The sequence below is a fragment of the Uranotaenia lowii genome, chromosome 3 (genome assembly GCF_029784155.1).
Source record: "Uranotaenia lowii strain MFRU-FL chromosome 3, ASM2978415v1, whole genome shotgun sequence".
Lineage (NCBI taxonomy): Eukaryota > Metazoa > Arthropoda > Insecta > Diptera > Culicidae > Uranotaenia > Uranotaenia lowii.
In genome coordinates, this window is record NC_073693.1 from 175038744 (window position 1) to 175064980 (window position 26237).

The 26237-nt window shown below is 37.2% G+C and overlaps 2 protein-coding genes across 2 annotated transcripts; one reads left to right on the top strand and one right to left on the bottom strand.

Annotated features, from left to right (window-relative positions):
• Nucleotides 1-2709: 2709 nt before the first annotated feature.
• On the bottom strand, nucleotides 2710-5504 carry LOC129754964 (UDP-glucosyltransferase 2-like). Its single transcript, XM_055751234.1, has 4 exons — nucleotides 5331-5504; nucleotides 4759-5268; nucleotides 3185-3731; nucleotides 2710-3126 (listed from the first exon to the last, which is right to left on the bottom strand). The coding sequence occupies exons 1-4, from the start codon at nucleotides 5435-5437 to the stop codon at nucleotides 2725-2727; spliced, it is 1566 nt and encodes a 521-aa protein (XP_055607209.1). The 5' UTR covers nucleotides 5438-5504; the 3' UTR covers nucleotides 2710-2724.
• A 12588-nt stretch (nucleotides 5505-18092) lies between these two features.
• On the top strand, nucleotides 18093-20132 carry LOC129752862 (uncharacterized). The gene is made up of 2 exons (XM_055748650.1): nucleotides 18093-19281; nucleotides 19834-20132. Exons 1-2 carry the CDS (start codon nucleotides 18093-18095, stop codon nucleotides 20130-20132), a joined length of 1488 nt encoding a protein of 495 aa, XP_055604625.1.
• The last annotated feature ends 6105 nt before the right edge of the window (nucleotides 20133-26237 follow it).

The following is a 26237-nucleotide window of genomic DNA, read 5'->3' on the forward strand; positions in this document are numbered from 1 at the left end:
AGATCTCTCTACGAACAAAAATCCGAATCTTCAACTCAAACGTCAAATCCGTATTGCTGTACGGGTGCGAAACTTGGTGCACATATGCGGTGACGACGCGAAAACTACAAGTATTTGTAAACCGCTGCCTGCGGAATATCATCCGCGCTTGGTGGCCTGGCAACTGGATCTCGAATGAGGAACTACATCGCCGGTGTCATCAAAGGGCGCTAGAAATCGAGATTCGGGAACGTCAGTGGAGATGGATTGGGCACACGCTGCGAAGAGATGAAAACGAGATTTGCAGATAGGCGCTAGATTGCAATCCAGAAGGTCATCGAAGAAGAGGCAGACCCAGAAACTCGTGGCGGCGAAGCCTAGCCGCTGAAATCCGAACTGTCGACGAGAATCTTGACTGGGACCAGGTGAAGACACTGGCTCCTGATCGTCAACAGTGGAGGTCTTCTACCACGGCCCTATGCACCGGAGGATCGGCGCGGAATCATTAAGTAAGTAAGTAAGTTATTCTCAACCCTTATGACATTGCATACTTACGGGCGCAATTTTTTATAAACAAGAGAAAATCAATTATTTTAGCCCTTTTCTTCAGATAATTGATGAACGAATATTAGCTATTGGATAAATATAAGTAAACGCGTAATCAGCAATGACCACGATCCATTGAGAAGAAGAATATACCGGGATCATTTGTACCCATACATTGGGATCAATTTTAAGAGGAGAAATCACCGTGAATTTGTTTTATGAAATGAATTTGCGGCTTTATCGGTGAGGGTTAAAGAGTTGAAATGAAAGACGGATAGAAGATCAGAAGAAAATTCTAAGGTGGTGAAAAGAGCGAAGAGCATTTGAAATAGAAGCTTGACCACATGCTAAATTCTTTGTCCCGCATCAATTAACTGTATTGAAGAAGTAGTACCCAATAGAGAAGGCACTACATTTTTCGATACAGTTAATTATGGATGGTTCGACCGCCAAAAATTTAGCATGTGGTTGTTCCGTTTTTTGTCCGTTCGGCACAAGTGCACACTCACATGGCGGTCGAACCATCCATAATTAACTGTATCGAAAAATGTAGTGCCTTCTCTATTGGGTACTTCTTCTTCAATACAGTTAATTGATGCGGGACAAAGAATTTAGCATGTGGTCAAGCTTCTATTTCAAATGCTCTTCGCTCTTTTCACCACCTTAGAATTTTCTTCTGATCTTCTATCCGTCTTTCATTTCAACTCTTTAACCCTCACCGATAAAGCCGCAAATTCATTTCATAAAATTGGGATCAATTGTACCCAAAATCAACATTTTAGAACACATTTTCTGAAAAAAGTTGGGAGTTTTCCATCGCTTTAAAAATATTGTATTTTGAAGTTCATTTTACACTCGAAAGATTGATGTATTGGAATAAATATTTTTGTTATAAAATTTCCATGTTAGGAACATTTTAAAATGATGAAAAAAGATCTTCAGTCACATTTTGTGCAATTTTTCAAAGTTCAATAACCCAAAAACTTATTTTGTTAAAAAATTTTGAGCTTCAACCATTGCTGTTTTGTTCCATTTGGTACATTTTTCTAGAATATTTTATCTTTGTACGACATTCCAGTTTGGAGATATAGCTAAGGAATCAAGTATCCCCAGGGATCAAGTATCCTCATTCTCCCCTATTGTTTTTGAGAAAAAGTTGAAAAACAGCTGAAATGATGACAATTTAAGTCATACCGTGCAACAATGGGTAAGAGGACAGGGAATGGCAAATCACCCTACCTAGAAGAGCAACACCATCAGAATAACCTTCAGATTTACAAGCGTTAATCATATTAGTTACACTCAAAAGTTTATGTGTAGTAGATTCACAGATGAGGTAGAATGTCCATGACGAAAACCAAATTGCTCATCAGGGAGAATAGAATCCTGATTAAAATGTGAATCATCATTCTATTAAAAATAGCTCTCTCGAATAGTTTACTTAAATATTTAAGAAAGCAAACTAATTGACCGATACCTTAATTAAGTTCAATTGAAGGTTCTGATGAACTTTTCCTTGGTTTACTTTGGTATTTTAAATAGTTCGCTTTTGAATAATGTTGAAATTCAATTAAAGGATAGTATATTTTAATTATAATAATTTTAACGAAATTAATTTTTACCATGGAGGGGGAGCATAGCACACCGGGTCAGCTATTAAACAATAAAAGAATAAGTTTTGCAGCAAATTATTCACAGCATCAAAACGTGTCCCACCCAATTATATATTTTAATCGCCAACGAAATTTTACTTGATATTTCCCACTTGCGCTTAAAACGATAGAAATAAAATGATTCCCTTGAAGGAAATATGTTTATCAGTGCTGCGTTTTGATTTGTTGTGCGAAACGATCATTTTCGGAATTGCAAAGTCATTTCAGTTAGTTGATATAATCATAAATCGCTCACGTGATTGAGCATTTTTATGGCCCGGTGCAAAGTTCTACATTCCCGAGAAAGGTATGTAGGTGCTTTACGAATGACAAATTATTAAAAATCATCTGATTGCAGAGAAACGTCATACCGTGTAGTTTAGAATGAGCAAGCAATAGGCAATGTAAAGTGCGCCGTGGAGACCATTGGTACATCTACCCTACCCTTTCCATTCTCATGTGTAAGTGGCACTCAATTAAATTCATACAAATTCAGCTGCAGCACGTAACGGTTTCAATTGAGTAGGTAAAGTATCTTTAACTCAGTTTATTTTAATTTCTTATCTTGAACGACTCCGCGTACACTTGAACTTGACGAACACGATAGCATCTGTGACAATTTGGCTTTGATGAGTAGCGCAAGGCACAAAACACCGCCGATCAGAAACAGCTTTACGTCGTAAAGTTGACTGCTCCAAGAGGTCATCCATTTCGAGGGCGACTGAATGCTGTTGCAATTAGGATGGCGAAGTGCCCACTCAATCCACCAGATTGCGCGATCCAGCGGATGTTCGGGTTGATCGCGGAAAAGTGATGATCGTCTGCGCATGTTTTCCCGGTATTTTGGATTTTCAAGCACCTCGAGCAGGGCAGCTTTAATTTTTTCAACCGAAAGCTGGTTGTGCTCTAGCTTGACTGCAACTCCTGCTTGTACAGATTTGTGTAAATTCTGAAAAAAATCACTTTATATTAGAATTTTTAAGCCAATAAATTTCTCTCACACGTACCCTGTACTGGTCACAAATAAAGGGAATTCCCACCATCGGAACTCCGTGCCAAGTTGCCTCGTGAGTACTGAGCATTCCGCCAAGGGTCATAAAAGCTTTCACATTCGAATGGGCCAGGATGTCATTCTGGGGCAAGAATTTTTTGACTAACACGTTTTTCGGAAACTCGAGACCCATGTCTTCCTCGAACTTCCATACAAAGTTATATTGAGGCAGTTGACGAAATGCGTCCACGAACATCCGGATGCGTTCTTCGCCGAGATCGCTACTCATAACGTTAGTTCCCAGCGAGAAAAGTACCGTTCCTTTCTGTCCGGCTAAGATGAACTTTTCTAGATCCGAGGGAAGAGGCCTGGCCGATCGAACTTGTAGTCCTCCGACTGGAATATGATTTGGCGGTACAGATTCCGGATAATCTACGGCGTAGTGATAGTTGGCCAGCAGCAACATGACGCGACGTTCCAAATCTGAAGCACTTTCCAAGGATTTTTTGTGGTAACTTCTCATCATGTGCTCAATTCTTGGCAGGAATGAGTTGTGACGGTAGCTTTTTGTAATAAAGAAATGATACAGATGAAACTAATGAATAAGTTTTCAATCAGTTTATGTCAGATTTCAGAATAGGATTTTAGATTCAGATCAAAATTTCAGATTTAGAATTTGGATCAAGATTACAAACTTCTGATTCAGATTTCAGTTTCAGATTTTCGATTCAAATTCAAATTCGAATTTAAGATTTAGATCTCAGATTTGTATTTCAGACTTTAGATTCAGACTTCAGATTAAGGTTTCAGATTCAGACTTCTAATTTCAGATTGGGATTAATTTTTTTTTCTGTTTTTGCTTGTTTTTTTTTCATTCAGGTTTGAAATTCAGACTTCTTATTTCTGATTCAGCTTCAGATTTCAGATTCAGATTTCAGATTCAGATTTCAGATTCAGATTTCAGATTCAGATTTCAGATTCAGATTTCAGATTCAGATTTCAGATTCAGATTTCAGATTCAGATTTCAGATTCAGATTTCAGATTCAGATTTCAGATTCAGATTTCAGATTCAGATTTCAGATTCAGATTTCAGATTCAGATTTCAGATTCAGATTTCAGATTCAGATTTCAGATTCAGATTTCAGATTCAGATTTAGATTTCAGATTCAGATTTCAAATTCAGATTTCAGATTCAGATTTAGATTTCAGATTCAGATTTCAGATTCAGATTTCAGATTTCAGATTTCAGATTTCAGATTTCAGATTTCAGATTTCAGATTTCAGATTCAGATTCGAGATTCAAATTTCAGATTCAGATTTCAGATTCACATTTCGGATTCAGATTTCAGATTCAAATTTCAGATTCAAATTTATGATTCAGATTTCAGATTCAGATTTAAGATTCAGATTTTGTTTTTTTCTTAATGATATTTTTTCAGATTTTGGTTTAAGTTAAATTATAAAGGTAATGAAATTCCAGCAGGAGTTCCAATTGGATTTCAAATATCTGATCAGTCCGAAAGCTTTCACTCACATATTAGTATCATCTGTCGCCATAGATCTTATAACTCTTACTTATTTATACTTACTAGTCATCGTAGGTGTACACTATGTAATTGTACAATCGCTGGAAGAAGCTCATATTTGAATCGTAGTTTAGCATAACGTAAGGCACGAAGGCATAGTCCTTGCGGCCGCCAACAAAATCCGGTGTGTAAGAAGGATTGTTGTAAGCAGTAACCCCAACAATTGGAGGATTGCCGAACTTCTGGAGTAAACCCAACATGCAGGGCCCTAAAGTGATATCGGCGACTACCAAATCGATACGAAAATCACTCGGATAATTGGAGATAGTGTCCATTCCCTTGGATTTGAGAACTCCTTTACACATCCCGGTACCCCAAGCGTACAGATCCCGCACTCCTCCGAAAGCACTAGCAACGGACATTTCGTTCAGATTTAAGGCTTCCGCTAGGTAAGAATAAGCCTTCTCCAGATGGATATAGGTCATGTTCGGTTTAGCATCCTTCTCGACATCCGCGGATACTATTGTCAGATTATGCCCTCTGGCGGCCAACGCTTCCATCCATGCTCGGTTCCTGGGAAATGGATCAAATTTTCAAAAACAACGCTTTCACTTTCACCTTCACTTGTTCACTACCATATATGATGACTGTAACTTGGAATAGGCGTTAAACACAGAATATTAGCTCCCAAAGTAGGAGCTAAAAGTGTGCAAAGTACGAGCAAACTTCCGATGTTGATCATCGTACTTGATTCTAATCAATGACCTAACAAAACAAAGCGAGAGAACTTTATCCTCATCAGAATACATTTAGCTAAACCTCTGGCGGCTTTTAATTAGGAATACTTAAACTACACGTGAACCAGGTATCTATTCAGATTCAAACACGAACGGCCGATGGTGCCGCTGCAGGTTGATGTTTGCGGTAGAAGATTCTAAGTTAGCGATTAGATCCATAAAAAAACATTTGCTATGCGTTGCATTTCATAGTAAATGTATCAATCTAAAAACCTTAGTGTATAAATGTTTTTTTTTTATTTAGGGGCTTAAATAACGGTGTTCCGTACCCTCGAAGCTAATGACAGATCGGCTTACCTACGGATCACCTACAAACTATATATTGCTTTTATTATCCTATAAAAACACTGTTGGTGTAAAAATATTTTTCGGACAGTCACTACATTTTTTTAAATAAATATTCTTATAATTCAGTTACCAGTCTGCATAAAAATGCAAATCAAAGATTCGCAATTTATATCACGTTTGCATATACTGGAATATGATTGTTTTGCATCACGCGTTTGTTTATTTCAAAATTTCATCCATCCGAACATTAAGTTTCATGATTTCTGCTAGTAGAATATTTTGAAGTACCGTCAACTGGGGGAACATTGATCACTCAATATTCAACAATGAATGAAAAAAAATAATTTTTGAATATTTTGGAAGGTGTTGGTTTTTCGTAATACACAGTGTGTTTATAGAAGATGTTTAAAAGAAAAAATACAGTAACTCTAATTTTTCCAGAAATGGAAAATTTAGCCTTTTCTGAATCGTTTTCAGGCAAAATCAAAATATTTGGTCGGTGAGCCCCTATACGTTTTGTTTTTTTTTTTTTTTTGAAGATTTGTAGTCCATATTAAGAAATTTTTATCACACGTACGCCGGAGCATCGTATCGTTGCTGTGTACCTGCAGGAACATTTTACATTATTTATTTTATCCTTACCTGTATTTCAATCAGCACTTTTCAGTGCTAAAATTATTTTCATTTTCTTTTATTCATATTTTCTCTTTTCTTTCCAGCATGGGGAAGTCATCGGCCGGCTCAAGGGCCGGACGTAAACGGATTGCCGAACCTAATTCAGGTCCATCGCCCAAAAAAGTTGAAATTTCCAACTCATTCGATGTCCTTCATAACATCGGTGATGAGGAAATATTCATATTTAATTCTGATAAGAGTACTAAGAAACCTTCTTCTTCTTATACTCTTAAACACGAAAAGATTCCACCAATAACGGTCACGATTCCTGACTTCAATGCCTTTCGAAAAGAAATCGTCACTTCCGTCAAGGATGTGAAGATTTCTTTTCAGATCGGTCGAAGGGGAACTGCTCGTATATTGGCGGTATCTTTTAATGATTTTCAAAAGGTTTTAAATTATTTGAATAATAAAAAACACCAATTTTTTACGTACGACACTAGAAGTGATCGTCCATTTAAAGTTGTACTTCGTGGTCTCACTGGCGATCAGACACCGGATGAGATCACAGCTGAATTAAATTCTTTGTTAGGTTTTTCTCCAATTCAAGTAATTCAAATGAGGAAAAGAACCAACACGAATAATACCAGTAGTGTTGGTTTTGCTCCTGAACTTTATTTGATCCATTTTAAAAAGGATCAGGTTAATAATTTGCAAATTCTTGAAAAGGCTCGTCTAATGTTTCATTGTCGAGTCAAATTCGAACCTTTTCGTAAATCTTCTACCAATTTTCTTCAAAATATTACGCAATGTCGTCGTTGTCAAGCTTTTTGTCATGGCACTAAAAATTGTAGAATGAATGCCAGATGCATGTTTTGCGGCTCATTCGATCATGAAAAATCTAAATGCCTTTTTGGTGGTGATAAGCCAAAAACAGAATTTTTTAAGTGTGCGAATTGCGCAGGTAATCATTCCTCGAATTCTCTAGAATGTCCCGTTAGGGCAAAAATTGTTGCTTCTAGGAAAAATCCCAAAGTTTCCAGAAAAGTTTCTTCTCCTCCTTCCTCTTTTTCGTCTTCACACGTCAGACCGGCAAACAATCTGCCTGTTCGCGGTCAGCCTCGGTCTACATTGGAATCACGGCTGGGTAATACCCGAAGTGATTTTAATGTTGCCTGTGCTGAATCTGCGCCCCAGACTCGTTGTTTATCGTTCTCAGAGGTGGTTGAAAATGGGTTGCCCTCTTCAGGTTTAACTAATAAAAATGGGAAAAAACCAAGTCTCAATGTTCATGCGAAGGCTTGGGAAAATCCCCGAAATTCAAATACTTGTTCTTCTCCTTTATTTTCTGATCCTAACAATTTTGTTGATTTGGGTGAGATTACTGAGGAAAAATTAAAATTTTTGCATCAAAATTTAATGGAAATGAAATGATGCAACTTATGTTGAAAGCAAATTCAATGTTTGAAGCTTTCCAAACTTCTTTTAATTATGCTAACAAAATTATTATGACTTTACGATTCCCTCATGGATCCAAATAGATGTTTAAATATTATGAATTGGAACGCTAGATCTTTGCTGGCTAACCAAGATGAATTCTTTTTATTTTTGAAAACTCAAAACATACATATTGCTGCCATCACTGAAACTTTTTTAAAGCCAGACAATAACTTGAAAAGCAATGCTTTCTTTAAAATTTTGCGAAATGATCGACTTGATCGACAAGGTGGAGGTGTAGCTATTGTCATCAATAGTCGTCTTAAATTTAGACTTCTTCCTTCTTTCAATACAAAAGTCTTAGAAACAATTGGAATTGAATTAGAAACTTCTATGGGGAAAATTATAATTGTTGCCGCATATTTGCCTTTTCAATGCAGCGGTGAACAGAAAAATTTTTTGAAGGGAGATTTACAAAAACTCACCAGAAATAAATCTAATTTTTTTATTATTGGTGACTTTAATGCAAAACACCGATCTTGGAATAATATTTCATCAAATTCTAATGGGAATATTTTGTTTAATGATTGCTCTGCAGGTTATTATACTGTTGAATATCCTAATGGGCATACTTGTTTTTCTTCAATTAGAAATCCCTCCACAATTGATTTGGTTCTAACGGATTTAGGCGAGCATTGTAGTCAATTAGTTACTCATGCGGACCTCGATTCAGACCACCTTCCAGTAACTTTTTCTTTATCCCAAAGTCCCATTGAAAACCCTTTAAAATCAACTTTTAACTTTCAAAAAGCTGACTGGGAGCGATATAGGAATTTTATTGAACGTAATTTAGATGTAAACGTTCCACTGAATTCAATAGAAGATATTGATTTGGCTGTAGAAAATTTGACAACTTCAATAGTCAATGCTAAAGCCGCTTCAATACCTAAAGTTAAACATAAATTTAATCAACCTTTAATTGATGATGATCTTCAGTTTTTGATACGACTGAAAAACATTCGTCGACGCCAATATCAACGTACAAGGGATCCCTATTTGAAATTGATTTATTGCGACCTTCAAAAAGAAATCAAACGTCGTTTAAATTTCATTCGTAATGAAAATTTTGCTAAAGCAGTAGAGGACATAAAACCCTACTCAAAGCCGTTTTGGAAATTAACTAAAATTTTGAAAAAGCCCCAGAAGCCAATTCCTACTTTGAAAGATGGGGATAAACTTCTTTTAACTAATACAGAAAAAGCTCAAAAATTAGCCCAACAATTTGAGTCTGCTCATGATTTTAATTTAAACGTTATAAGTCCAATTGATGCTCAAATTTCCCTAGAATTTGATGATATTCTTTCTAAACAAAATGTATTTGAAAGTTCTTGTGAGACAAATATTGATGAACTTGAATTGATTTTCAAAAAATTTAAAAATATGAAAGCCCCGGGGGAAGATGGGATTTTCTATATTCTTATTAAAAAGTTGCCTGAGAGCACTTTAAATTTTTTAGTTAAAATCTTCAATAAATGCTTTCACTTGGCTTATTTTCCCAATAAATGGAAAAATGCCAAAGTAACTCCAATTTTGAAACCTGGAAAAAGTGCTTCAGAGCCTTCAAGTTATCGACCAATTAGTTTGCTTCCTTCTTTAAGTAAACTATTTGAGAGAGTTATTTTGAATAGAATGATGATTCACATTAATCAGAATTCTATTTTCCCTGATGAACAATTTGGTTTTCGTCATGGACATTCTACTACACATCAACTTTTGAGTGTAACTAATATGATTAACTCTAGCAAATCTGAGGGTTATTCAACTGGTGTTGCTCTTCTTGATATTGAAAAAGCTTTTGACAGTGTTTGGCACAAAGGTTTAGTAGCTAAATTAGCTCGATTTGATTTTCCTGTATATCTCACCAAAATTATTCAAAATTATTTGACTAGCCGAACCTTACAAGTAAGCTATCAAAATTCATGCTCTGAAAGGACTCCCATTAGAGCTGGTGTCCCTCAGGGCAGTATACTTGGGCCAATTTTATACAATATTTTTACATCTGATCTTCCTGATGTACCAGAAGGAAAAGGTAGAAGATTATTTGCTGATGACACTTTGCTTTCAGCCAAAGGTCGAAATTTACGGGTGGTACGCAGTAGATTGCAACAAAATTTAAATTCCTTTTTGAATTACTTGAAAATGTGGAAAATTTCTCCTAACGCTTCCAAAACTCAACTTATTTTATTTCCCCATAAGCCAAGAGCAAATTTTTTAAAACCTAATGAAAATCATTCCATGATTTTTAATGGGGTTTCATTAGAATGGTCTGATCAAGTGAAGTACTTGGGACTCACACTTGATCGGAATCTTACTTTTAAAAATCACATTGAAGATATTCAATCTAAGTGTAATAAATATACTAAATCTCTTTATTCTCTCATCAACAGGAAATCCAGGTTGTGTCTGCGAAATAAGATGTTAATCTACAAACAGGTATTCCGACCAGCGATAATGTATGCAGTTCCGATTTGGTCTAGCTGCTGCGCGACGAGGAAGAAAGCCATCCAGAGGATTCAGAACAAGGTTCTGAAAATGATTTTGCGGCTTCCACCTTGGCACAGCACCGAAGATCTTCATCGGATTGCGGGCATTGAATCGATCGAAGAGATGGCCAACAAAATCATCTCCAACTTCAGAGGCAAATCGATGCAGTCTTCTATCGCAGAGATTCGTTCTCTCTATAATTAGTTTTAATTTAGGATAGTTTTAGTTTTTAGTAGTAAGTTTAAAATATTTTTTTACATTACAGGATGTTCTCCTACATAAAAATACTTGATTGCACTTAGCAAAATTAATTCAAATAAATAAATTAAAGTGATTAATAAACTATAGGGCTCTGGACAGTTCATCATTGAACTGAACACCTAATTTAATGTAATAATGTAATACAAATGTAATGATGAATTGGTACAAATAAAGACATATTAAAAAAAAAAAAAAAAAAAAAGAAATTTTTATCTGTAAAATTATTTCAGTGCAATGGAATAGTTTTCTCATTAAAATTTCATTTTTTTTATTGTTATTCAAGTTTTTGTCATTCAGAAACAATAAAAAATGTCAACGCCTGGAAAGATAAGTGATTTGGATTTTCTGAAAAACTTATTTTCATATGAACATTGCATTTAAAATTTTATTATTTAGAATATCCTTATCATAATCTAGGTCAGGCAAATAGAAATTTTACTTTTCGACAAAAAAATGAGCACCTCTTTAAAAGATTTGTAATCGTTTGTGACAAAAAATCGTGCCGGAACCAAAGAAAATCAACAAAGCTGTTGTTTCATAGATAAGACAAGCCCAGTTTGGTGAAACGTGTAAACTTATCCAATGCAAAACTCTCTCAACGACTTAAAAAAAGTTTTGAGAATGGACATTCTAATGAAACAAAATGTGATGCCTGCTCACTGATCAGGTTTAATCAAATCAATTTGAGATTTGAGCGCCTTTTTTGTTTTTTTTTCTTTTGTTTTCCACCCCTGGATTATAATTGGTGTTATCCAAATGTAACATGAATTTATATTCATATGTGTATATCCCGGAGAACTAATTCTCGTTAAAAAAATTTATGATACATGAACAAGAACAGTCCAACACCATTTGATTGGTTTCCAACAAAATATTAAAAACCTTTTCTTTTTTTCAAAATTCTTCTTTGAAATATTTCCACAATATGTGCAGGCTCTGATGCAAATGGATACGCACTTTAGAAAACAAAAATAAAATTTTTTGATGATACCACTCGTTTATGGCATTTTTGAATTTTGTTTACCTCAGATTATTTCTTAACATATCCAAGCAGTCCAGTTTTCAATAAAATTTAAATTATAAAGTTTACTTAAAAGTAATAATACTTGTACTGAAATCCGTTTATCTTCCGCTACATAACATATGTTTTATATTTCTTTTTCTCATATTGAAGATAAATATATTTTCTATCAATCATTTGAATTTCATTTTTGCTTGAGTATTGAAGTACTGTTGATATTTTGGAGTTCATAATCAACAAAACGATTTAAAACGATTTTTTTCAAGAGAAATTTCAATTTCTATGACGGTTTTAGACCAGATTTATGCGTTTAATTTTTGTTTTGTTTTTATGGATTTCCATGGTTTATTCGAACCAATATGATTTCTATAGTTTTTACCATAATTGGTATAAAATTGTAGAAGTTATGATTGTTTTACTGTAACGTTAATGAACAATAGTAATAACTGAATAACTGAAATAAGTAAGGGATGATCAAAATATGGTGAATCTTAAGCATGCTATCTATCATTTGCAATTCACTTTTGCCAACAATACTGATGATTTTTGTAAATTTAAGATCAACAAAAACATTAAAATGAGTTTTAGACTAAATTCATCCATCCAATAAAATTTTCCCAAAAAAAAACTATAAAATTCAATTTTAAACAAAGAATTGAAGAGATTCTTTAAAGAATATAGTGGGTTGGAAACCGTAGAAGCTTATATTATTTAACCTTAACAGTATTTGAATAAAATGGAAAAACTACAGAGTACAGCAGGGTTACAAAAATTGGGGTAGAAAATGAATGAAAATAAAATAAAAAGGTTAAAGGAAACTCCAAGCTTATAATGATCATTGTATCAAAAGACAGTAACACGCAACATTTAAGCTAGATTGAACTGCTGTAGCGATTTGCATTGAGTTTGACTGAAAGGCAAATGGAATTTTGAGACATTTAAATCAGGAGAAGTATAAACATTAATTTCTCATCAAAAATTGTTTTTAACGGATCGTTTAGGGGGCATCCATAAATTACGTAACGCTCCTAGGGGGGGGGGAGGGAGTAAGCTCTAGCGTTACGAATTGTGACATAGGGGAGGGGGGGAGGTATGTTCATCGTTACGTAACGATTTTTTTTCTAAAAAATTTAAGTTTAATCGCAGCTTTTTTGATATCATGCAATTTTTACTAAATGATAAGCAAACTAAAATCACCTTAAAATTTGTAAGCATTAACAAGATTGAAACTGTTTTGTAACCAATGGATTAGATATCCGTGAAATAACCGTTGGAAAACTGAATATTAGGTACATTTACCCCCAAGAACTCAATCCAATCTTAAGACTGAAATTTTACTATTTTTTCTCAATTGATTTTGATTATTCCGATCAGCTTTTTTGATTATTCTGACGAATATTACTAAGTAAAATATATTTTGCATAACAAGTTATGCTGCTTGAACAAAATAAAGTGAACAAGTAAGATTACCAGTTAACAAGCACAGAGTAACTCGTAATAAGGCAATTAATTTATTTTATCAGAGAGTTATCATCAAGTAGTACTAAGAAGCGATTTGGTTGGATAAAAATTCCGTTTTAAAGATTTTTTTATCTTCGAAAATCATGAGAAGATGGGGGGGGGGGAGGTAATTGTCAGTGTTACGTAATTTTCATAGGGGGGGTATGTCGAAGCGTTACGATTTGTGACATACGGGGGGGAGGGGGTCAAAAAAGTGCATTTTTTGCGTTACGTAATTTATGGATGCCGCCTTACTTTTGAATATTGATTTTCTTAATTTTTTAAAAGCTTCAATTAAGACATACGTTTCTACTCCAGATCGCATCACGATAAGCGTCATCACAAAAAAGTAATAGCGCTTCCTATTGGTCACTGATTTTCTCAATGATTGAGCTTTTTTTGAAAAATTTTCCTCCAGTGTTGCCACAATCAGAATTCTAAAGACAATGGATTCAAATGGATTTATATGTGAATTCATATTATTCTAGATAATTCTAATAATTTTACCCTCTCAGACTGATGACAGGATTTGCCAGCCAATATTTTAATTCCAATATTAGAAGGTAGCTCTGTAACTAGTTTAAAAAAATTGAAAATACTTCAAAGTTTTGGATGACATTGTTGAGTTTTATTTAAAAGTATTGAAAGTTATAAAGATAATCAGCACCTCTGAAATTATAAAACACTCAAAAGATATTTTTTATAAAGAATTCAAACAGAAAATTCTCAAAAAAAATGTTTTGTATGGGGGGTCACCGACAGAATAGTTAAATTTTTGGTGAAAATGACCCGGAGAAATCTCTTCTTTCTGCCCATGAAAAAATTAACGTAACTGTATTTTTTTTTCTTTAAGTCCTTCTACTATCTAAAAATTAAAAAAAATAAGGTGAAGTGTATAAAACATGATCATTGATTGCAGTAAATTCAAACGACATTGGACTATGGGGAAAGTGGTGGCCAAAAATCGAAAAATTTACTTGCTTTGAATGACGTGTCACCATTTGATAGCCAGAGAATTCAAACCTAGATTCCCAAAATTTCAGCCGTCTGTGATGAAAACTCATTGCGCCACAGACATCAGACCTAGCAAAATTGTGATGCATTTTAAACAAATGCAATTTTCACAGCGAATAATGGTTCAATTTTTGAATGTAATACACCGTTGGAAAGGTAATTGTCTGAACTTTAAAATGGTTTAATTTAAAGGTTACACGGTTAATTTAAATTAGCAAAAAATGGGTAATTATTGAGAAAAATGTATTTTTTGGCCTAAGTTGGTCTAAATCTAAAGCCTAGTCCACACTAGGCAACATGAACTGCGATTTATGTTATGAGACGAACTTTGCTGTCTGTTGTTGTTGTTGGAAACCTGAGACGGTCTCAGGGTCAACGAAAAGGGCCGAGCAGTCTCAAGAGACCACCATCACAGTTTAGTTTGGAATCTATACTATCTGCGGAACGTGAGTCCAGCTGCGGATAGCTGCGCATGAGCATTTGGCACAACGTCGAACAAATGTTGTTTTTGACGTAGAATTACGTCTTACGGCAACACTATAGGGGGCCAAATTGAAATTCGCGAACGGATCTCGCGTCACGAAAAACGCCTCTTTCAAAGACATCTTTCTTAAAAGACATACCAAGCCTGCTCAACGTTGATTGGCTATTCGAAAGTGAAAGAAAACTAGGACGCCCCGCCCCTTCCTGAGTTTTGTATTTTTTTTCAAGCGAAAGGAATAAAAGAAGGGGTCGACTGACGGTTTGTTTCACTTTTTCAGAGAAATTCAAACCTGTCACATGGGCAGAGCAGAACAGAGATGGCCAACTGCAGCGGGAGCAAGTAGTGATAGCTCAGATCATCCGCGACACCAATCACCAAACACACACACACACACACACACACACACACACACACACACACACACACACACACACACACACACACACACACACACACACACACACACACACACACACACACACACACACACACACACACACACACACACACACACACACACACACACACACACACACACACACACACACACACACACACACACACACACACACACACACACACACACACACACACACACACACACACACACACACACACACACACATACACACACACACACACACACACACACACACACACATACACACACACACACACACACACACACACACACACACACACACACACACACACACACACACACACACACACACACACACACACACATACACACACACACACACACATACACACACACATACACACACCTCCCATCAACACCTTCCATCGCCATGCCACACACACTTCCCGTCACTACTCATGGAACACCACCCACCCACCGCAGCTTATTTCCCACCATCACCCACCGTACACCTCCCCACCACACTTCCCAACACCACCCATCGCTCACCACCCACCTATCGCACGCCACCACCCATCCATCCTTTTCTCACGCCCATCGCACATCACCACCCGGACTTCCATGCTACTGGCCCATCGAACACCACCATCCATCCTTACCACCCACCCATCGCACACCACCACCACCCACTCACCCATCGCACACAACCACCACCCACTCACCCATCGCACACAACCACCACCCACTCACCCATCGCACACAACCACCACCCACTCACCCATCGCACACAACCACCACCCACTCACCCATCGCACACAACCACCACCCACCCACCCATCGCACACCACCACCATCCACCCACCTATCCCACATCACCACCACCCACCCATCCAGACCATCCACACCACCCACACATCGCACTCGTCATCCCTGAATGTTAACAGAAAAGTCAAGACTCTCTCTTTTTGAGATTTTGGCCCTGAAAAGGGCCGTTTATTGAAGTTTGATTATATGAAAACATAGTTGATCCAACGATTGCCTCGGAATCCTAGGTAAAAGCATCATTTTTAGCTAGTGATTGCTAGGTGATCTGAAGGGAAATAAAAACAAGATACTGATTCCAACGAGACGCATAAGGCTAAACAGTTTGAAAGTTTTGCATTGAGTCAAGCGTTTAGATCAAAGCAGTCGTTGTAAGCTTTTCTCGCAAGCGTTTGATACAAAGCTCGTGTGTTGGTCACATTACTTGCATAACTGCCGGGCGCAATCATTTCGACGGCCTTTTGCTATGCAGTTGAAAAAGCTGCATACTATCTTTATGGGTCGTTTTAGTCCATTAATAGGTATCAAACGACAATTTAGGGAAGAATGACTTTTCTTGAAGATAAATTCCTTTAAAACAAATTCGACATACTTTATTCTAGAATGCTAATTTAAGACGAAAAGCATATTGACGCACAAAGACATTGTAATTCTACGTGAACTTCTCGGTCGTTTCTTATATACAACCTCTGTAACTTTTTTTTTGTCAGTTATGATTATCGATTATGCAAGCATAAACCAAAAAAAAATCGAAACTACTAATTGTTACTACTGTTATTGTAATTAAACAACCCATAGGAAATGTGCCATTTTACATTTTCTACCGACTAAACTCAGGTATATTTCTAGAGTTTGTTTTGATTAGGTCGTATGAGCCACATTGCGTGTTTCGAGAAAACCGCTTTTAAAATTTTTAAACACGTTTTTAATTCTAGTATTTTGAATAACTCTGAGAGTTGTCTGGAAAAATGGTATGTGTTATAAAATGGCAATTTATTCCGTGGTTTGTGGAAGCCCCACAGTGAGACGTGCTAACGGTCCATAAATGCTCAATTTCTCACGTCTCACTGTTACACCGTTTCTATGTTTGAGAATGATCCAGAGAGCCGAACTGGAAGGAAAACAAACGGCAATAAATCATAAGTTTGCAACCACCAACGAGCGCGTACGTGAATTTTACAACCCGTCCGAAACCCCTAATTGGGAGAAAAAAAGTTGTTCCCCCAGAGTGGGAAAGTGTACTTTAGATTAGTGAAGTGCATCTGAGTGCATAATTTTGATCGAGGCTAGAACTTTACAGTCCGCTAGCTTACGTTATCGAACATTTTTGGTCCATTCGAACCAGATAATCCAGTGAAATTGTTGGGCATTTTGGACGATTCATCAAGTGCTGGTATTGTGTTGCCTATTGTGTGGTGGACATTTTGTGTGGTTGGGACGCTCCAATTGTGATTGGTTGGCGTCATTTTGGACGCGCAATAGCAACAAAGAGCTATTATTGAGGAAGATCGCCATCGCGGATTCCAGCAACCAACATCAAGCCGCTAGAGTTTGGGCCTAGCGAGGAAGAAGGCAGTGGATCCCAATCGGAGTTGGCACTTTGGATTCGGAATTGGAAAATTTTAGAACGTTGGTCGGATTTTGAACGGATTTGGCTGGATATTAAGGATAAGTAGCGCATGTCTGTTGTTGTTGGTGTGTTATTTTGGATTTTTTGAAATTGTGGCTTAAAAATAAAATTTGAATTTGGAGAACGTATTTGGGTAGATGGAAATTTTACTTTGTGCAATTCCCTGAGGTAATTCGATACTCTTGTCTTCGAATTGTTGATTCCACTTTGGCTGTCAAGTCGCGATTCCCAGTCAAGGTCGGTTTTGTGAAACGTCGAGCGATTTTGAGTCAGTTTAGTCTGAATATTGGTTGGATTTTGAGTAAATCCATTCTGAGTTTGAGTCAGTTTTCGGTAATCTGAAATTCGTCAGATTGGGTTTGGATTCTAGTGAATCAAATAAGAGATTGTGTTGGATAAGTGAATCAAATTGGTGATTCAGTCAGATTGTGTTTGAATATAGAGTGAATCAAATTTGTGATTCAACCAGTATTGTGTCGGATTGGAATTGTCGAATTCCTATTAGTGCAGATCGAGTTAAGTGGTTTCACAGACATATCTTCGTGGTCTGTGATATTCGGATTGAGGTTATTCACAAGTTTTGGAATAAAATAACTTGCAAAATGGAAGACTACAGCATTTTGAGGAAGCAAGAGCGCCAGTTGAGAGCCTCAATTAAAGGAGTCGCTTATTTCGTGCGGGATTATAAGCAAGAGCTTCATGAATCCCAGATTGAAGTCAGATTGTGTCTGTTAGAGTCGACCATGAAAAAGTACTACCTGGTAAGGCAGAAATTGGAGGTGCTTTTGGATGCTGCCGACAGTGACGAGGAGAAAGAAGATACCAAGGAATCAGAGGCAGCAAAGAAACGCAGGCTTCAGAGGCAGGCTGAAGAACGTGAAGCAAAATTCGACGAAGAAACGCTGGAAATGGAAGGGCAGTACTGCGCATTGAAAGCAGCACTCTTGGCTCTACGTCCGAAGAAGAATGAGTCGTTGAGTTCTTCTGGATCAGGGGAAGGAGCTGAAACCATGTCACGCGTTAAGCTGCCTGACATCAAGCTGCCAGGTTTCGACGGGAAGCTCCGTGATTGGATTCCGTTTCGAGACACGTTCTTCAGCTTGATTCACAACAACGAACGTCTCTCTGATATCGATAAATTTACGTATCTACGATCAGCAATAAGTGGCGAAGCGCTTCAGGAGATAAGTTCTATCGAGTTGTCTTCTGATAATTACCAGGTAGCGTGCAACATGCTTGAGAAAAGGTACGAAAACAAGAAGTTAATTGTGAAGGCGTATTTGGACGCACTTTTCGGGATCGAACCTTTGAAGAAAGAAAGCGGCGAAGCTTTAAATCACCTGGTCAGTGATTTCGATCGGAATATCCAAATGCTGGGCAAGATAGGAGAGGACACCGATAAGTGGTCGACGCTGTTGGCATACATGTTGTGCACTCGTCTGGATTCAGTCACACTTCGTCAGTGGGAGAGTCACCATAATTCAAAGGATGTTCCGACGTACCAGAAGGTGATGGACTTTCTGAGGGATCAGGCATTGGTTCTGCAATCGATAGCACCGAGTAGGTCAGAAGACATCGAAAGTCGTCGCTATCGTACAACCGTTCACACCACATCGAGAATCCAGAACAACTGTGTGTTCTGTGGTAATTCGTTTCACCCAGCATCTGCGTGCGGCAAGTTCAGAGCGATGTCAGTGCCCCAGCGCTTTGGAGTGGTCAAGATGAAGCGGCTCTGCATCAATTGTTTGGGTTCTGGTCACTTTGCGGATCGTTGTAGCAAGGGACCATGTCGTGAGTGCAACAGAAAGCACCATTCAATGTTGCATAATAGTTTTTCGAGTCAGAGCTCCGTTTCACAAAACCAGTCGACAGTCAACAGTCAATCATATCGTAATAATAATCGCTCAGGACCTTCAGGTCAAGAACAAGAGTTGATTAGACAGGATCAACAAAGTCAGGCTTCGTACACAAATCCCCAAGCACAAGAGAATTCCTCTAATTCCTACCCCATAATACAAACACACATTCGCCACACTCAACCACAACACACCACAGACAATTCTTTTACTTTTAATGCGGCACCAAGGCCGAAAAGCGCTAAATTTCGTTCGCCTCGAGTTCTTATGTCAACCGCTGTAGTGCGTGTTGAAGATCGTTTTGGTAACCATACGTTTGCAAGAACATTGTTGGATTCGTGTTCTGAATTTTGCTATGTTACAAAGAGCTTTGCGAAAAGATTGCATCTCCGAAGAAGTCGGAATGTTTCGAGAGTCCAAGGTATTGGAAATGAGTCAGTTAAATCGAATGAGTCAGTTGAGGCAAGAATTGGGCCTCGTGTGTCAGAAATTTCTTCATTCTCGGAAGATATGAGTTTTCATGTGTTGCCTAAGATCACGAGTGATCTGCCCACCACCAAAGTATCGCTCAATGGGATCAAGATGCCTCATGATTTGGTATTGGCGGACCCTGAGTTTTGGAGCCCAGGTCCGATTGATATGATTATTGGGGCAGAATACTTCTGCAATTTGTTGCGTTCAGGCAAGTGTAAAGTTTCGGACGATGGTCCAACCCTGCAAGAAACTGAGTTTGGATGGGTTGTTTCCGGGAGAGTTCCGGATATTTCCTTTGATACCTTTACGTAGATCAAAATGTTTTGTCAGTTTGGAAACCATGATTTGCTAAAATTTTGAGTTTGAATCATGTATTAATAACATGGAAGGCTTATGGAAGGTCTACTCGAGCTCACAAGAAGCATTCACAAACATTCCTGAATATTTGAAAGACTATGAGTCAGGTTAGAGTTTGAATTTGAGATTCAATAGTGAAAACCCTTGCTTTGAAGTGGGACACATAATTAGATAGTTTATTGTTTGAATATTTTTCGTTGAAAGTTTCGAAAAAGGCGTCTTCCAGGTCGGAGATACAGCTCTGAAGACGAAATATGAATCACCGTAAGAAATTTGGTCTGAATTCAGATATAACGCTCAACTCGTCAATTATTTGTGTTGATGAGATGGTCCATTGAAACTAAATTGAGGCTTGGAGTTTTCAATATATTCGCATTTGATTGAGTCAGAATTTAAAAATATCCAGAAAATATTCGTAGAGATGAAGAATCGCTAAGCTCAACCCGTTGTTCGGGGCCGCTGTCGAAAGCTCCGTTACCAAAATCTCAAAAAAGTGAAAAAAAGGGTTCTTGCTTATTTTCATCTCTGGACGTTTCGTAGAATAAATCTTATGGTCGAAAAAACGCCAATGTTGTAGGCCAAGAGTGTGAGCTGTGATTCAAAAGTAGGACTACGTCTGATATCCAAATCGTCGAGCAACAACTGTTGAATAATCAGAAGACTATTTCTTGATGGGAGTCGGAAATTTGAAGTAGTTTGACAGACAAACTGATCGCTAATTCAGATTAAGAGTCAGAAGCTTGTGTGGCCAATGAGGCCCCCAAAATGTCAGATTTTGAGTCAGATAAGTAAAAAAAAGCATGGTTTATTGTCGTATAAATAGTTGCGTCTGTTTGTCTGTGACTATAAGCCAAGTCAGTATATGAATGAAAACATTTTTCATTGATCGCCTTGTTGAAAAAGGTGTTTCTTGTTTTGCATGATTGATTATTTCGTGGCAAAGTACCCGAATCTGGTTGTGATATGTCCAACAACGAAATGTTAATCACTTTGTGTACCTATATTTTTATTTCGTCCATCACCATGAGCATCATAGGTACGGATCCCGCTATCCTACAGAGTCCTTGGAAGCGCTATCGAACCTGGTACCCTGACCTGATTGTGGTAGTGAAGTCCTTACGTTTAACACCTAAGCGTCCAGTCCCAAGTAGCCCCGTGCGACGGTCCCTCAGATGTTGCTGCAATACATCTGAAATGAGTGAATTATGCTCTTTCATAATTGATGGAAAACATACTCACCGATCGCGCCGTTCTTGAATGATTTTCCCGGGACACTGTTTCCATAGATCGGTTGCCTAACTGAACGCATCGCAAGAAGTTGCACGAAAGGCTGAAAATGAATGAAATGAAAACTGTTCAATGCTGGATTCAAGTATCATTGCGAGCGCACTTACCTGGCAGTTATCGGTAACCAAAATGTAGCTATCAATGTTGGGTGCTTCATCGTTGCTGATAGTACTAATTGATGATGTTTGTTGTTGCACCCACCGTGCGAACGTCGGAGCCACATTGAAGAAAAAAATCCTCTTGGCCTGGCCGGGTGAATGAGCTGAAATGTTTGGAAAGGTTCGTCACTTCAGCGCACTTAGAATCGAGGAAAAACTCACCTTTTGAAGTTGCAGCTTGGTTTCACCAGCTTCTACGGATTGCGTGGCACCGATTTAAGCAAAAATGTGCAACGTCCAACTCCGAATATCAACGGGAATCGTCGAATTGTCGTCCCGTTACACTAATCAGGAGCTTGAATCTGTCGAGTTTCCAGTCACACGAATTGTCGAATCAAAACAAACCACACGAGGATGAGAGAATTTGGGGAGAGAATTCTCCATGGGCGTACGGGAATGGGAAATAGATGGGTTAATCACCCTTAAAAGATCTTAAATTTTTGGGCAACAAAGTTGCATTTTGCTTTGTATAGAGTACATTGGTAAATCAAATTTGAATTGGATTGGCATGGAATTTGTACTAAATGGGTTCATCACCCTTAAAGATGTCGATTTTTCGCGATTAAGGTCGCATTTTGTATTATATACCGTAGATTATATTTGAATTGAATTATTTATGTAAAAATTGCTAGCATTTGTAAGATATTGTGTTGAAATCCGGTGGTTTCAAGGGGGCCGGAATGTTATAAAATGGCAATTTATTCCGTGGTTTGTGGAAGCCCCACAGTGAGACGTGCTAACGGTCCATAAATGCTCAATTTCTCACGTCTCACTGTTACACCGTTTCTATGTTTGAGAATGATCCAGAGAGCCGAACTGGAAGGAAAACAAACGGCAATAAATCATAAGTTTGCAACCACCAACGAGCGCGTACGTGAATTTTACAACCCGTCCGAAACCCCTAATTGGGAGAAAAAAAGTTGTTCCCCCAGAGTGGGAAAGTGTACTTTAGATTAGTGAAGTGCATCTGAGTGCATAATTTTGATCGAGGCTAGAACTTTACAGTCCGCTAGCTTACGTTATCGAACAGTATGCGATGTGGAAATAAATGAAGAACATGCTAATGTTTTCGATATTGCCAATCGTTTGGTTAAATTCATTAAAATGTTCTTACGACATTATGCACTACATACTTGGCGCTAACGTCGTTATGCAAAAGAACATTAATTACATTTAAACTAGAATGAATTCTTCTCAATCTTTCGAATTTCCATCTAAGTTACTTGAAAACTGATACTTGACTTAAAAGTAAACAGAAGTTTTACCTTGAAAGTACTTGTACATGTACTATGTACTTGTACATACTGCAGTGATGACCAGAATCGGTTCTGCGAGGTACTATCCATCAGGAATGTTTGTAATCGACTAAACATTGCTGGTTTTCTGGTATTCCGGTGACCTTGCAAGGAGTGCGAAAACGTCTCCAAATTTCTGCTAGTTATTGTGGCTGCCTCTTAAAAATGAGAAAGATATTTTACAATTTTGCGCAGCATAAATTAACATTAATTGGACTAACCTACAGCCCTCTATGGCATCAAGGCAGCTTAAAACTACCATTAATCACGATCTTCAATAGATTTCGTACACTTTCTGAAGCACTTTAAGAAAAAATGCAACCATATTGCCGAACTGTTGTTTTGCGACTATTTGCATGCACGGCAATTTAGTGCAATGCAAATAGTCGTTAAAACCAAATTACACTCGAAAATGAGAAAATCATTATATGTATTAAATTCAAATCATGTTCTGAAATTCATTCATTGATCAAATGAAACCAAATTTTTACCTTACGTAGAATACATGTACTCAGTTTTGTTTATATTGGTTCATACGACCTAATCAAAACGAACTCTAGATTTATTTTCCTAAAAAATATTAGGCCGGAACAAATATCAATTTCTTCTTTTGTCAACCCCTCTTTGAAATTTCCAAAAACCCGAAGGGGGGAATAAATAAAGTTTGATGTATTTTGGGGATATTTCAAAAAATTTATCAAACATTCGAAAGATTACATGAGCAAAAAAACAGAATGTGGAAGATTTTAGTTTTATCACCTGTTGTTTTCTTGAATTTATTGAATTTTTCGATAAAAAATAACTTGATTTATAGATTTTGTGCACTGATATAGTATGCAATTTAGTTGCATACAATCTTTCGTGCAATTTATTCCAATTTATTTGTTTTTCGCATTATTTTTTATTGTCCGCCCCCCCCCGCAATGTTCCAGTTCTGAGTGACAAAAGAAGGATTTGAAATTTGTTCCGGCCTTATTGATGTTACATACGTACATTTAAAAGACGAGGACAAGCATTTTCAAATCCTGAATTAGTTTCCAAAGTTTTGGACATCGACGAAGAACTCATTGTTAGATTTCGTAATATTTTAATAGTAATCAATTGCCAAGATTCGATCAATTCTAAAAAAAATGATGACTATTGTAAAGAAACATATCGACGGTATCTTAATTTGTATAATTGGTATAAAATTCCATCAACAGTGCATAAAGTACTCGCTCACGCTGGAAGCATAATAATCCATGCACCGGCTCCTCTTGGCATGTTAGCTGCGAATACTTTCAGCATTTGTGTGGGGCAAGGGGGAGAGGTTTCGTAGACCAATAGTTCTTCATCAAAATACCTGATGGGTAAAACAATACTCTTATACAACATATTTTTTTTAAAAAGGGTGGAGGTGGGGGGGGGGGTGTCAGATCTGGGGTTGGGGGAGGGGGGGTCAGATAGTATTCGACATTCTGAGCAACTTTGCCGAAGACAGTAACCCTCTAGGACTTCAATTGGCGGAGATATATTTTTGGTCAGCAGTTTGCATGGAGATGCCCCATAGTGGTATTGGTGGTTACAATTAAATGTTTGTTACAAAACCAGATTTCGAGTTTCGGGATAACTTTGATCACAATAGTTTTTACGTACCTCAACATCTTCAAAGTTATTGTTATGGTACAATTTAGCACAGAAGGCATAAACATTAATAACAGTAATTTTTGTTAGGACTAAAATGATTTTTTTAACGTATTTTTTCAAAAACATTTATAATCAAAAGATGGACAATGTTGCTGCATACAGGGTCCGGCAATTGAACTGCTACAAAACTTTAGGAGTGATTATTACGAAGTATACAAAACCTAGTTAGATGACACCTTGTCACCTTGTTAACATTATGTCTAAGATGTCAGAGGATATTTTTGTTAATTTCGTAATCAAGTGATTTTTTTTTGTAAAAATTGTCCTCGAACCTTAACGTAGTGCTTTGATTGCCTAGTTCCAGGCTGTGAAACGGTAGAAAGACATATTTCATGAGTTTTCCAATGAGTGTATTTTTTTTATTTTGGCTCGCACTTGGAAGATACCTGGAGACCAGAAGTACCCAAGTATAGTATGGTGGAGATCGTCAAGCTACAGTGACGATACCTACCATGCATGGTGAAGATCATCAAGATGCACCCTGAGAGAATTTCTTGACGTAGTAACACTAAATTGGCGATAGATTTTAATACACCGGATCAAAATCGCCGTCGGATCTTGGAAGATGATCTTCAGGCCCAGCCTTACAAGATACCAATTTTTGTGTGCAAATTTTTTGAGGGTTAATTTTGAGTACGGAGTGATCGGGGAGTTCGCCGGACCTGAACCCTACGAACTTGGCTGTCTAGGGTATATAGAAGCCCGAAGTCTACTCTACAAAACATGTCGGGTTGGAAGTTCTGAAGCGCCATCTAGTTGTTGAAAATAAATATTGAAAACACACCGAAAAAATAGTACCGCCACAAAATCTTTTGAAATTAACTTTTCCAAATGATTTTGCGGAATAATTGTGAAAGTACACATCCATGACTGACACAGTAGGTATATTGATAATTCCAATGTGTCGTCATAGATATTAATCATAACAAATAAATTTATATCATTCAATAACTTACCGTCCATTGAACTCTAGCATAGAAAACTTTGGTAAACATAGGAAATTTCAAACCTGGAACATGATTTATAAAACGAACACATAACACGAAACATAATCGGAAGAATTTTCTTATTTCACGACGATTTCTGACATAATTCTTATGCGCATTTCACTTTTCATTCACACCCGAAAATATTTCCGAAATTTTACTTCTTAAATTGAAAAAGTAGATTGAAATAGAAAAAAACTATTCTGCACTCCCCGCAAATTTTCAATTATTTTCACTTCAGAATAAGAGAATGAGAGAGAAGGATGTAGCAAAAGTGTTTCCTCTTGTAGCGAATCATTCAACGATGTCACCTGCTGGAGGTGGACGAAATCAACGGAGAATTGAGTCGGGCACAAAAAATGAAACATGCAAATATTGACCACTATGCATTATCCAGTTATTCAAGAGAAATAATAATTTTACAATAAGGAACTGCTTGAACTTCAAAAATTTAATTTTCACCTTGGAGAAGCGAAAAAAACGCGTGCGGTGCCGAAAAAACCATCGCCTACTTCTCCTGATAATTCAACCGATGATACTGTTTCAAAAATTCACATATGGTAGATTTATATTTCCCAAAATCATTCTGCAAAGTTTTGATAAAATTAATTTTGTTTTTTTTTATGCATTTCATATTCTGAGATATTT

Excerpts from the sequence above, each read along its gene's own strand:
- LOC129752862 (XM_055748650.1), top strand. The coding sequence starts at position 18,093 with ATGGAAGACTACAGCATTTTGAGGAAGCAAGAGCGCCAGTTGAGAGCC. Across the intron at positions 19,282-19,833 it reads TTGTAGCAAGGGACCATGTC|AAATTTCTTCATTCTCGGAA; the intron begins GTGAGTGCAACA and ends CTCGTGTGTCAG.
- LOC129754964 (XM_055751234.1), bottom strand. The coding sequence starts at position 5,437 with ATGATCAACATCGGAAGTTTGCTCGTACTTTGCACACTTTTAGCTCCT. Across the intron at positions 3,732-4,758 it reads GTGTACACCTACGATGACTA|CTACCGTCACAACTCATTCC; the intron begins GTAAGTATAAAT and ends TATTACAAAAAG. Across the intron at positions 3,127-3,184 it reads TTATTTGTGACCAGTACAGG|AATTTACACAAATCTGTACA; the intron begins GTACGTGTGAGA and ends GATTTTTTTCAG.